The sequence below is a fragment of the Neurospora crassa genome, linkage group I (assembly GCF_000182925.2).
Source record: "Neurospora crassa OR74A linkage group I, whole genome shotgun sequence".
Taxonomy (NCBI): Eukaryota; Fungi; Ascomycota; class Sordariomycetes; order Sordariales; family Sordariaceae; genus Neurospora; species Neurospora crassa.
Window position 1 is genome coordinate 7,647,727 of NC_026501.1, and position 10,367 is coordinate 7,658,093.

Sequence of the window (10,367 nt, forward strand, 5' to 3'; positions counted from 1 at the left end):
CCTGGTTGTCCCGCGCTTTACCCCTCTCCTCCCTTTGTTTTCTAGCTGCATTCTTTCCTCATCCGTGCTGTCCTTTGTCTCTAATAATTTTGGTTGCGGTGGGCTGGCGTATTGGGCGCCAGCGTGTGTTCTAGAACTCCTGGAGGGCGGCTCGATTTTCGAAGGATGAAACGCCATTTGCTAATGCTATCTCCGATGCTTGTTATCAAGCGCATGTAAGTTGTGAGGCGATGTTGGGATGCGTGGTACGTAATTTTGAGAAAGAGCTCTCTTACCTTCCCTAGTCTTGGAAACTTGGGTGCATTACATGCAAGTCGGCATTATAACATACTGCTGAGTATGATGTTACCACACAATCATCTAACAGTGTATTTTCAACATCCTGTACGCGAACGACAGGAAGCGCTGCTGGATCTTTGCTGGTACCAGTTGTTGGTCCTTGCCCTGTTGGCGTTGCCATGACCATGACCTTGCCAATTGACCTCCTTCGTCCTCCTCTTCGCCTTCCTGAGGCTTGTATAATAGTCTGCTTGGTCCCCTTTTCCTAGCTCCCGACACCTTGCTTCTTGATCTGGTCAAGCTTCGGCTTATACCTAGACATCTTGATTGCCGCCCTTTCCCTTATATTGTTCTTCATCAACCACATCATAGACATACCACTTGACACCATCAGACAGCATCGTCTTTCCTATTCAGTCAATCTTCCTCTGTTATCGGTTATTCGCTTTGCGTCTAAAACAGCGACCCCGTCCAGACCTCTCGATTGCTTTCCGCCTGATAGATCCTACAACATCTGAACATTTGCCAGCAGACGAGATGGACGGATGTTATTGCGCAAACTATTACGTTAGTCCACCCCCTACTCAACCACGGCGTCCAGGTGTTGACCTGACCTTTTGCAGGGTTCGATCCGTTGCAACAATGTGGTAATGAGGTTCGGTGACCGATGCAAGATGTGCATGGTAGGTAGCTCCATGTGACGAGGAACCTTTGGTGGACAAAGAATGGCGAGCTGACTTCTTCCCTTCCACCTCGCAGTTGCAAAAGAGCGGTGCTTCACTCAGCCGTGGTCTCCTACCCGAGCATATGGACCTCTGGATAGGATCCTCTTCGACGCGACTGGCTAAGAACAGGGCTAGTTCTAGGAGTAGCTCTCAAAGTTCAGCGAGGTCTTCGCAGCAGTCGTTGTTAGACAGAAGGCAGTGATTGGTTGGAGTGCTTGGTACGATCCAAGAAACATAGACGTCTGCGGAATGACTTTCAAGAAAGAGGAAGGAACATGCAAGCGGGGAACGGGTTTACAAGGCCGCAATAATTGGAAACACGACACTGAAAGAAAGATGAGGAGATGCAGCGGATGCATTGATGAGGATTCGGAACTGGGTAAAACAAACCAGCTTGAACTTGACTGAAGGAAGGTCGGGCAGCGAAAGGGGTGCTTTCCTCGATGCAGGGCTCAACTATCTCTCCATTCTTCCAAGTTGAGCAGCTAGGGAAGGCGTTTGGTACAAGGGGGGGGCGTTTTGATCGAAGAAGTAATCGATCTTTTGTTTTTTTTTTGGGTCCTCTGTTTAGATATCATGATGCACTATAAAGTCAAAGAACACATGGTCATTTCATTCGTAACGATTTCGTAGCGGCGATATGTCGAGGAAATAAGACACTCATTGGCAGATGTACACGTACCAGAAACGTCCCATTCATATCCACGATAATCCATCCTCAAGGCCAGCCAGAGGTTGAACATGAATCAGGTGGTATTCTGTCACCATTGGAGTGGCCCCATGCATCATTCGTTGTCTCACCACAGTCGTCGTTGATAATAACCTCTCTCCTCAGGTTGCGCCAGCCTCTTGATCTCTTCTTTGATCAGCCTTCGCCTTTCTGCCGGACTGACTGCTTTCTCGGCGCGCTTGTCCGGATCGGGGTGTTCGAGCATTCCTTCGGGGATTTCGATCGGGGTGCTTCCGCTTGTCTCTTGTTGTTCTGCCTGGTTTGGTGCCTTGCTGAAATCTTGTTCTTGTTGTTGTTGCTGTCCTTGCTGAACAACCAAGGCCCCTTGCTGCATGTGCTGCTGCTGCTTCTTCAGTTGCTGTTGTTCTCTGTACTTTTTGGCTCTTGCTGATGATGTCTTTTTCATTTCCGTCTTCTCTGTCGCTGACTCTCGCGCTGGCTGTGGTGCCGGGATTGGCTTCTGTCGGTTCTCGTCTTCTGTTTCCGATGTTTGGTGGACCTCACTGGGCGGAGTTGGTTTGATCTCTACCACAACCCCATCGTCTTGTACCGGGAAAATGGTGCCACCAGGTAATTCGATGGTCACCTTTTTAAACTGATCAGGCAAATATGTTCTTGGGGATGGCCTTGGAGTTGGCTTGATGGCCGCGCGGAGGTCCCGCAGTGTCCGCTGCTGGATTGCATACCCGCTTAGAAAGAGGGCTGCAGTGAAGATAAATACTGATGCCAGATAACGTGACCACGTCAGTCGGATGAATGTACTGTTTGGACAAGGAGGTCCGTTGGTGGGAGATGCGTACCGATGCCCGATGAGAAAGCGATTGATACTTGGGCCGAAGTGAGCAGCATGTTTTATCCAAGGTACTGTTTGTTGGCTGCCGCGAGGAGATGCACACAGCCAGCGCATGGAGAGTTTGCTGAGGCTTGAGTGAGGCTTTCAAATCCACTTGGAAGCCGATGCGCGAATGTAAACAAAACGTGGAATTATCACCACCGAAAGAAAAGAAACATTGAATGAGCGTGAGGTACGTCGGTACACATGCAGGTTACCTGGAGTCCTGTTATGGTGTTCTTGTGCATGAACAACGTGTATTTCCACCGTGACATTTCCGTCTCCATCCTCATGTACCTAGGTAATCCCCCCGTCTCTCCCAGCCCCTCCTTTCACGCGCCGCACATCGCGCCTGACGCTGTCGCTTGTCGCTTCATTGGAAGATCTCAACTGTGTCACTGGCACAACAGCTCAACACCGCCAGTTACAGTACAAGTAGAGGTAGGTACGAGGGGCACTTCCTTGGACCTTGGGCGTTTATCGCTTATCGATAACTAGTACAGGTACCACAGTACGACGATTGGCGGCTTGGCGCAGCGGATTGCCTGCCGCCAACACCCCCGTCGCGTTACTTGTGAGACTTGGCGCTGTCAATCACTCGAACTTCGACCTCGAATTCCACCTCGACAACCTTTTTTTGTGGTTCTCTTCCTGTCCGTAGGAAACGAAACCCCCCAACTGTGCGCAACATAACTATCGTGAAACTACAATCACCGAATACTCTACGCCCTGCGCATACTACGTACCTACACACGACAAGAACATGAGCAAATCCGAATTTCACCGTGCCGATGAGCGACGCTTCCTCGACGAGCGTGGCTCCTCAGGCCCGCTCGCTCCCAACGGCCTCAACCCGGCCACCATAATGGAAAAGGCGGTTCGCGAACGCATCATCGACAGTTACTTCTACAAGGAGCAGTGTTTCGGTGTCAACGAAGCAGACATCGTGGATCGCGTTGTCGAGCACGTTGACTTCATTGGCGGCGTCTATGGCACCGTCCAGAAACCCTCGCCCTTCCTCTGCCTCGCCTTCAAGCTGCTGCAGCTCGCGCCCTCAGACGACATCCTCAACGAGTATTTACAATTTGGCGGCGAAAAGTTCAAGTATCTACGCGCGCTGGCGCTGTTTTATATCCGTCTTACGAGGAAGGACCAGGATGTGTACAAGACGTTGGAGCCCTTTCTAGAGGACAGGCGGAAATTGAGGAGGAAGGGTAGAAACGGCACTAGTCTGACGTATATGGATGTCTTTGTTGATGACCTATTGACCAAAGACCGCGTTTGCGCGACGAGTCTGTGGAAGATGCGGAAGCGAGACATCCTGGAAGATCTGGACATACTTGAACCACGGGTCAGTCCCTTGGGGAACATAGAAGATCTCCTAGAAGAGGAGGATGAGGCAATGCGCAAGGCAGAGGAAGAGCAGAATAATAACGGCAGCGAAAGCGAGGGAGAGATCAGATCAAGGACACGGTCAAGATCGCGTACGCCTAGGTCCAGGTCGAGGTCGACATCTTATTCGCGGTCCCGATCGCCGGTGACGAGGAGAAGGTCAAGGACGAGATCGAGGTCAAGAACACCGGAAGACCGCAATGGCAGGGAAAGAATGGATATCGACGGACCAGAGTAACGCCAGCGGACTCACCAGCAAAGCTCTCCACGTAGAGGTAGGGATGTAATGCCCGACACTCGTATGTTCCCCAACCAAGAGTCTGACTCCCTGCTTGATCAGCGAGAGTTGAGGAAAAGGTGTAAAACCCTTCTTTCAAGCAGGGCTCCTCAGGAGCATTTCAAGACCCCATGTGCATCCAAGGTCCGTCAAATGTGAGCGGTGCCGACAGTTGTGGCTATAATTATCCATTCCAAGCGTCGACATGATCATTCGTGGCTCAAGCAATACCTATCGGCGTCCCATACTCAGTTACAGATTCGGCATACCGCTGCTCGCGAATCATCAGTCAGGTCGCGAGGTGACCTTCCGCCCTTCCACCTAGATGCATCAGCATGGCTTCTTCGGACTCACGGACCAGCGAATGTCCTCAACTCTCGGTCGCCACCAAGATGACTGCCTCATCCACGGCAGAAGCAACGAGCATATTTGTTTATTTATGCATGTTGGTTTCAATCCGGACGGTACGTCTATTTAACAGTACTGCATCCTGCACCTCCCAATTTGGAAGGAAAGTCGTGATGCCAAAGCTCCGCCCTTAGAACTTATAAGTACAAGACAAGCCTACACCATCCGTCTTCGTAACTTTCTCTTTCCATGTCTTAATACAGAGTCACCATTTTCACATGAACCATTTTTTGTTTCCTCAGTCTTGTTGGGGTCTTCGTGAAAACTAGATTCTCAAGTTCCGCGATCACTCCTGGTGGCTTTTTCTCTGCCACTCCGCTAAACTAAACCATCAGCAGCACAAAAGACCGCCTCAAACGAAGTGATCCCATCTACCTCATTTGCCCTCTTCTCCCTTCTCTCTTCATTTGTATCTCGATCCTCCCAGGCATTTGTTTTTCTTCTCCCTCGAAAGATGGCGGAGATCCACGCCATCTGCATCACTCTCGAAGAAATCTCCCGACGACTCAACAATATAAGCAGAATCTCTGCGTAAGTTGAATATCACTTGTAACTATGGAATTCATGCGCTAACTTTTGTAAGAAAACATGCTATTCATGTGCAGAACTGCTCAGCATGGTACAAAGTAAGTCTCTGACTACGAGTGACTTCTCGATATCTGTACGCTTGCTAATAATATCATGCTTTAGCAAAACCCGCGATTGAGGAAATGGTGGGCAACCGCTTGCTTGGCCATCACGGTGTTTGTGGTATTATAGCAAAAAGCCACGGGAGACATTCCAGCAACCCAAAGACACCAAGGCCACCGTCACAGGATCCACACTTCCCACCTCCCATGCAATATATCCCACATCCGTGCAACATACGCAGCGCGTTAACGATGGTCTCTCTTCGGATCGACGGCTTTTGAGAGAGAACAATCACAAGATTGTGATACCTGCGGTCACCCAACTCCTATCCAACATGTGCAATCTGCATCCTCACGAAGTCCTATGGGCCCGCAACACTATTTCCGCTTGGTTCGGAAGAGTGGGCTGGGAAAGTGTCGCCTGGTTGTGGTTGTTTGTTGGGGGATCACTGATTCGGAGGCCATAACATGATCAAGGAACCTGAAGATGGCCTTTTGGTCTGCTATGTGGGGAATTTAGGAAACACTACTGGCCGATTTTGCAATTCTTTCGTCGTTGATCGGCTACTCACTGGTGTTTCCCCATGTTTTTGCCTGTCACTGCTTTGATATGGTTGTTTCTCCTGGGGTTCGGTCTAAAGGGCAGCAACACCTCAACGATAACATTTACCAAATTCCCTGACTACCGGAGCAGACATCATTATCATCCATGAAATTCCTGTATGTCGGCTCCAAGGATGTATTAGCGTTCATTGGAGTTTAGATATTCACACCTTCAGTATTCTTCACAGTAAAAACAGCTAGATGTGATCAGAAGTTCACATGTCATCCCTTTAAATCCCCTGGCAGGTCTCGTGGTTCTCGGTAGGCCAGAGATGTGGAAGTTCGCTTGGAAACACACACACCACTGAAAAGGAATCACTTATGGCTATGGATCAAGCTCCTGACTGGCCAGGGACACACCCTCCATGTCTGTTAGTCTCACTAAAGCAGGAATCTATGCCCCGGAGTAGCTGACCTAGCGTAGAATAATGGGAAACCCTTGACGACTTGTCACTTCAGAGAACGTACGTACTCAACCCTAACCCTTATCAGCTTTACCCCAGCGACATAGGTATTGTCTGGAATCCCCCTCTTGAGCTTTCCACGCTCCGTCCGAATCTCTCCCGATTCCCGACCACGGTGAAGATACAGAAACATGGTGATCCAACACCGCAACCGACCCAATTGAGCGCCGAACAGAGCTGGGTCGTGACCAAGAAACCACATGTCAGCTAGAATTGGGCGGCTGCGGGGCCTATGTCTGCGCCATGTGAGCTCGACAAGGCAAACGTCACCCATCCAGCGACGCTCCCTGAACCAATTCATATCCAGAGGTACCGAACCGGGCTGTGTGTGAACTTGAAATGCACTTATACCTGCTGACAAGAGTCTTCCTGGTCTGTAGTGCAGCAACATGACCAACCCGCGCTCGAACAGCGGCAGTTCCGTCTCGCCGTCAAAGACAACATCGCCACAGTTTCCCCCAATTCCGAGGAGGAAACGCCTCTAACGACGACATGCGGCTCCAACTTCCTTGCCAACTACCGCAGCCCCTTTGAAGCCACCATCGTCAGCCAACTACGATCGCGCGGCGCTCTCTTGGTCGGCAAGACGAACCTGGATGAGTTCGGCATGGGCAGCCACTCGGTACACACGGCCTTTGGAGCTGTCGCGCAGGAGGGGGAGCACGAACAACAAGCAGTCAAGCACTCCGCGGGTGGCAGCTCAGGCGGAAGTGCCGTAGCCGTAGCCACGGGCGAAGCGGACATTGCTCTCGGCACCGACACAGGCGGCTCAGTCCGGTTGCCTGCCGGGTACACGGGCGTGGTGGGATTCAAGCCCTCGTACGGGATGCTCTCGCGCTATGGCGTGGTTCCCTATGCCAACTCGCTCGACACGGTGGGATTGCTGGCGAAGGAAGTAAGGCCCATCGCCGAGCTTATTCTTGGAGGAGCCGACAAGGTAACAAGGGGCCTCTGGGCCGAGCACGACCCGCTCGATCCCACGAGCCTCTCCCACGGGGCGCGCAGACGGTGCGCCAGCCAACGGGACTGCTACACCGGTCCCCTTCCCAAGGACCCGTACCCGCTCAAAAACCTCAAGTTTGGTCTCCCGCTCGAATACAACATTACGGAACTCTCGCCTTCCATCCGGCACAGCTGGTCCGCCGCTGCCGCCAAACTGCAATCCCTTGGCGCGCGCCTGGTCCCCGTCTCCCTGCCCTCAACCCGCCACGCCCTGTCGGCGTACTACGTCATCGCGCCCGCCGAGGCTTCGTCCAACCTGGCCAAGTATGACGGCATCCGGTACGGCACGCGCTTCACGTCTCCGACCGAGAGCGATGCCGCTATTTCGGAAGGCCCAGAAGGACGAGAAGAAGAAGAAGAAGGGATCCTCTATGCCCGCGCCCGCACCGCTGGTTTTGGGGATGAAGTTAAGCGTCGTATTCTCCTAGGCGCTTACACCCTATCCTCTGCCGCCATGGATAATTACTTTCTCAAAGCACAGAAGGTGCGTCGGCTGGTAAGGCGGGACTTTAACCGCGTCTTTGCGCTGCCCAACCCTCTTCTGGACAAGCCGGAAAGATTTGAGCTTAGCGAGTTGCCTGAGACGGTCGGGCTGGAGGATAAGTGGGGGCCTACGGAGGTGGATTTCCTGCTGTGCCCGACGGCGCCAACGACTGCGCCTAGGCTGGACGAGGTGCTGAGTGAAGAGGAGAAGGATCCGGTGAGCGCTTACATGAATGATGTGTTCACTGTGCCGGCGAGCTTGGCGGGGTTGCCGGCTATCAGTGTGCCGATGAGGGTTGAGGATAAGGAGGGGGCGGGCATGGCTGGGTTGCAGCTTATTGGGCAGTATTGGGATGATGCTAGGCTGCTGGCTGTTGCAGAGACGGTAGCTGATGTTGTCAGGGAGGAGCTATAGATGGCTCGAATTTTTGATGCGGTATAACAAAGACCCAATGGTCTTATGGGTATATTTGGGTTTGTTTACATGATTGATACCCCTGCATATCCATTATTTACGTCCATATTATTAGCAGCCCATAAGACATAGAGAGCAGTCCGAAACTCTCATACAATACCATCCATTTCCAGAAACATACCTAGGAAAAACACCAAAAGAACCCCCCCTAACAACTCCATCACCTACCTCCCTGGGTATCCGCCAACACTTCCTGTCCCACTCAGTTATGGTCAACCAAATGCCACTCAAATACCTTCTCAAACACTTCCTTCCCATTCCCCACAATCGTCTCTCCATGACACGGCACAATCGTCTCAAAATCCCACCCATCAATCCTCCGTACACTCTCGTTGAACCCTGCCCGATCCCCCCGACTCATCGCGTACCACAAAAACCTCTTAATCCCCTTGGCCTCTCCCTCGGTGTTATTCATCGCCTGGAACAACCTCCCCAGTAAACTCCCGTGCGGCTTTTCCGCCTCGGGAACCTTGGAGTACTGCTCAATGGCAGGCAGGTTGAACATGAGATCGGCCTCGATCAGGACTTTATCAGGCTTGTAGTAGAACACCAGCTCCTTGTTGGGGTGCGCGTCGACGTATTCATACTCAAAGTCGGCATCAAAGGCGTCGTCGATCTTGATACTTTTTTTGTTTTCCTTTGTAAAGACGACGGAAAAGGGCTCGTGCCCGATGCGTTCGTCGTCGGTCACCTTGGCCCGCTTTTCCGGAAGACCCTCGGGACCAATGATTTTGGCGTCGGGAAAGGCCCGCGCCCATTCGGATACAAAGATGTGGTGCTCGATATCGGTGGCGACGATGTAGCTTACTTGGCCGGAGCCGAGCGAGGAAACGCGGGAGCGGGCCGAGGGCGTGAGGGCTACGGGGGAGAAGACTGCTAGGGTGTTGTTGGAGAGACGGACTATTTTCGATGGGTGATTATGCTGTGTTAGTGGAACCGTATATATATATATATATAAAAAAAAAAAGAGAGAAAAAAAAAAAAAAAGAAAAAGTAAGGGTGTGTGCAATAGAGAGTTAGAATGCGCCTTACCCAAAGTCCCCCTCCCTCCGATAGGAATCTTTCCGAACCGCAAAAAGGGCACAGAGAAAGTGACGACGTTGGGAGTGACGTCTCGGATCACCATGACGTCGTCCGGGTTCGCGGGGACCAGTTTGTTCGACATTTTGGCTCCTATGTCCCGTCCTATCCCGGGGCGGAAGTAGACTACGGCACCTACAGAGGCGGCGGCGAGGGAGAAGAGGACGGTTGCGATGAAGGGCTTGGTTGAAGCCGTTTTGTTGTTGTTACCTGAAGGTGGAGGGGATTTGAAGGTGCCGCGGGGAGAGAATGGGGGGTACTTGGAAGGTGTGGTGGTGCTAAATAAGAGAAGACGGCTCCTCGTGGTGGGATGCTGCTGGATGAATGGAGAGGCGGTTTTGTGTCAGTGGTGATGTTATAGTTGACGTAGTTTATAACAATAACCAGATCGAACGAAGACGATGACAAGGTATATTAAGCTGACAGAAGATTGGTATGCAACCGTGATAGGAAATTTGGATCTCTTTATTTATTAGGACCTCGCAAGAAGGGAAGAGTGGTTTCTTATCATATCGTAGGATAATTTTTTGACGTGGCCGGCACGTAAACCCAAAACGGCAACTTGAATCACTTACACGGGTTCCCAAGGAGGCTGCGTAGCATTGGGAAAACAGCAACGGATCACAGACGCGTCCAGGCAGCCTCGGCATCGTAGGTGATTAGTAGTACACAGGTGCGGAATCTTATCTCAAGGAAGACGGAACGAAGGAAGGGATTGTATGGTGAGGGTGTCGTAACGGTAGTGGTCTGTCCAAAGGGAAATGAGGCCAGTGACATCATGGTTACGGACCCGGTACCATGCAACACTCCGACGTCCCGTCTCGGAGAGGGCCGTATGAAGATACACAGTAAGAGGTATCCTCGTACCTTCTCCCTCTAGCGCTGGTTTGGGCATGCGGGGCCGTTGAGGATGGAACCTTTGGCTGGCAGCTGGTTCTAGGCCCCCAAAATTACTAAGCAGCTGAGCACTTATAGCGGTCGGAACTGG

The 10,367-nt window shown here is 51.8% G+C and overlaps 5 protein-coding genes across 7 annotated transcripts; 3 read left to right on the forward strand and 2 right to left on the reverse strand.

Annotated features, from left to right (window-relative positions):
* The first annotated feature begins 313 nt into the window (after positions 1-313).
* NCU16445 lies at positions 314-1,674 on the forward strand. 2 transcript variants are annotated; one of them, XM_011395111.1, is made up of 4 exons: positions 338-512; positions 755-846; positions 903-962; positions 1,039-1,624. In XM_011395111.1, exons 2-4 carry the CDS (start codon positions 817-819, stop codon positions 1,204-1,206), a joined length of 258 nt encoding a protein of 85 aa, XP_011393413.1. In that variant the 5' UTR covers positions 338-512; positions 755-816; the 3' UTR covers positions 1,207-1,624. The 2 variants fall into 2 exon arrangements, with proteins under 2 accessions (XP_011393414.1, XP_011393413.1); XM_011395112.1 differs by having other exon boundaries at positions 314-846; positions 1,039-1,674.
* On the reverse strand, positions 1,569-2,857 carry NCU00663 (hypothetical protein). The gene is made up of 2 exons (XM_960710.2): positions 2,535-2,857; positions 1,569-2,454 (listed from the first exon to the last, which is right to left on the reverse strand). The coding sequence occupies exons 1-2, from the start codon at positions 2,581-2,583 to the stop codon at positions 1,802-1,804; spliced, it is 702 nt and encodes a 233-aa protein (XP_965803.2). The 5' UTR covers positions 2,584-2,857; the 3' UTR covers positions 1,569-1,801.
* Positions 2,858-3,184: 327 nt separating this feature from the next.
* Positions 3,185-5,958, forward strand: NCU00662 (RNA binding protein). Its single transcript, XM_960709.3, has 3 exons — positions 3,185-5,174; positions 5,227-5,269; positions 5,334-5,958. The coding sequence occupies exon 1, from the start codon at positions 3,330-3,332 to the stop codon at positions 4,194-4,196; it is 867 nt and encodes a 288-aa protein (XP_965802.2). The 5' UTR covers positions 3,185-3,329; the 3' UTR covers positions 4,197-5,174; positions 5,227-5,269; positions 5,334-5,958.
* A 471-nt stretch (positions 5,959-6,429) lies between these two features.
* Positions 6,430-8,446, forward strand: NCU00660 (glutamyl-tRNA amidotransferase). The gene is made up of 2 exons (XM_960707.2): positions 6,430-6,648; positions 6,720-8,446. The coding sequence occupies exons 1-2, from the start codon at positions 6,540-6,542 to the stop codon at positions 8,237-8,239; spliced, it is 1,629 nt and encodes a 542-aa protein (XP_965800.2). The 5' UTR covers positions 6,430-6,539; the 3' UTR covers positions 8,240-8,446.
* NCU00659 lies at positions 8,258-9,978 on the reverse strand. 2 transcript variants are annotated; one of them, XM_011394506.1, is made up of 3 exons: positions 9,955-9,978; positions 9,332-9,695; positions 8,258-9,199 (listed from the first exon to the last, which is right to left on the reverse strand). In XM_011394506.1, exons 2-3 carry the CDS (start codon positions 9,462-9,464, stop codon positions 8,502-8,504), a joined length of 831 nt encoding a protein of 276 aa, XP_011392808.1. In that variant the 5' UTR covers positions 9,465-9,695; positions 9,955-9,978; the 3' UTR covers positions 8,258-8,501. The 2 variants fall into 2 exon arrangements, with proteins under 2 accessions (XP_011392808.1, XP_011392809.1); XM_011394507.1 differs by lacking the exon at positions 9,955-9,978 and having other exon boundaries at positions 9,332-9,911.
* Between the last annotated feature and the right edge of the window lie 389 nt (positions 9,979-10,367).

Coding starts and splice junctions, on each gene's coding strand:
- NCU00663 (XM_960710.2), bottom strand. CDS start 2,583: ATGCTGCTCACTTCGGCCCAAGTATCAATCGCTTTCTCATCGGGCATC. Junction 2,455..2,534: donor CGCTTTCTCATCGGGCATCG/GTACGCATCTCC, acceptor ATCTGGCATCAG/TATTTATCTTCACTGCAGCC.
- NCU00659 (XM_011394506.1), bottom strand. CDS start 9,464: ATGTCGAACAAACTGGTCCCCGCGAACCCGGACGACGTCATGGTGATC. Junction 9,200..9,331: donor CGGAGGGAGGGGGACTTTGG/GTAAGGCGCATT, acceptor CATCGAAAATAG/TCCGTCTCTCCAACAACACC.
- NCU00662 (XM_960709.3), top strand. CDS start 3,330: ATGAGCAAATCCGAATTTCACCGTGCCGATGAGCGACGCTTCCTCGAC.
- NCU00660 (XM_960707.2), top strand. CDS start 6,540: ATGTCAGCTAGAATTGGGCGGCTGCGGGGCCTATGTCTGCGCCATGTG. Junction 6,649..6,719: donor GAACCAATTCATATCCAGAG/GTACCGAACCGG, acceptor CCTGGTCTGTAG/TGCAGCAACATGACCAACCC.
- NCU16445 (XM_011395112.1), top strand. CDS start 817: ATGGACGGATGTTATTGCGCAAACTATTAC. Junction 847..902: donor GTTATTGCGCAAACTATTAC/GTTAGTCCACCC, acceptor GACCTTTTGCAG/GGTTCGATCCGTTGCAACAA. Junction 963..1,038: donor ACCGATGCAAGATGTGCATG/GTAGGTAGCTCC, acceptor TCCACCTCGCAG/TTGCAAAAGAGCGGTGCTTC.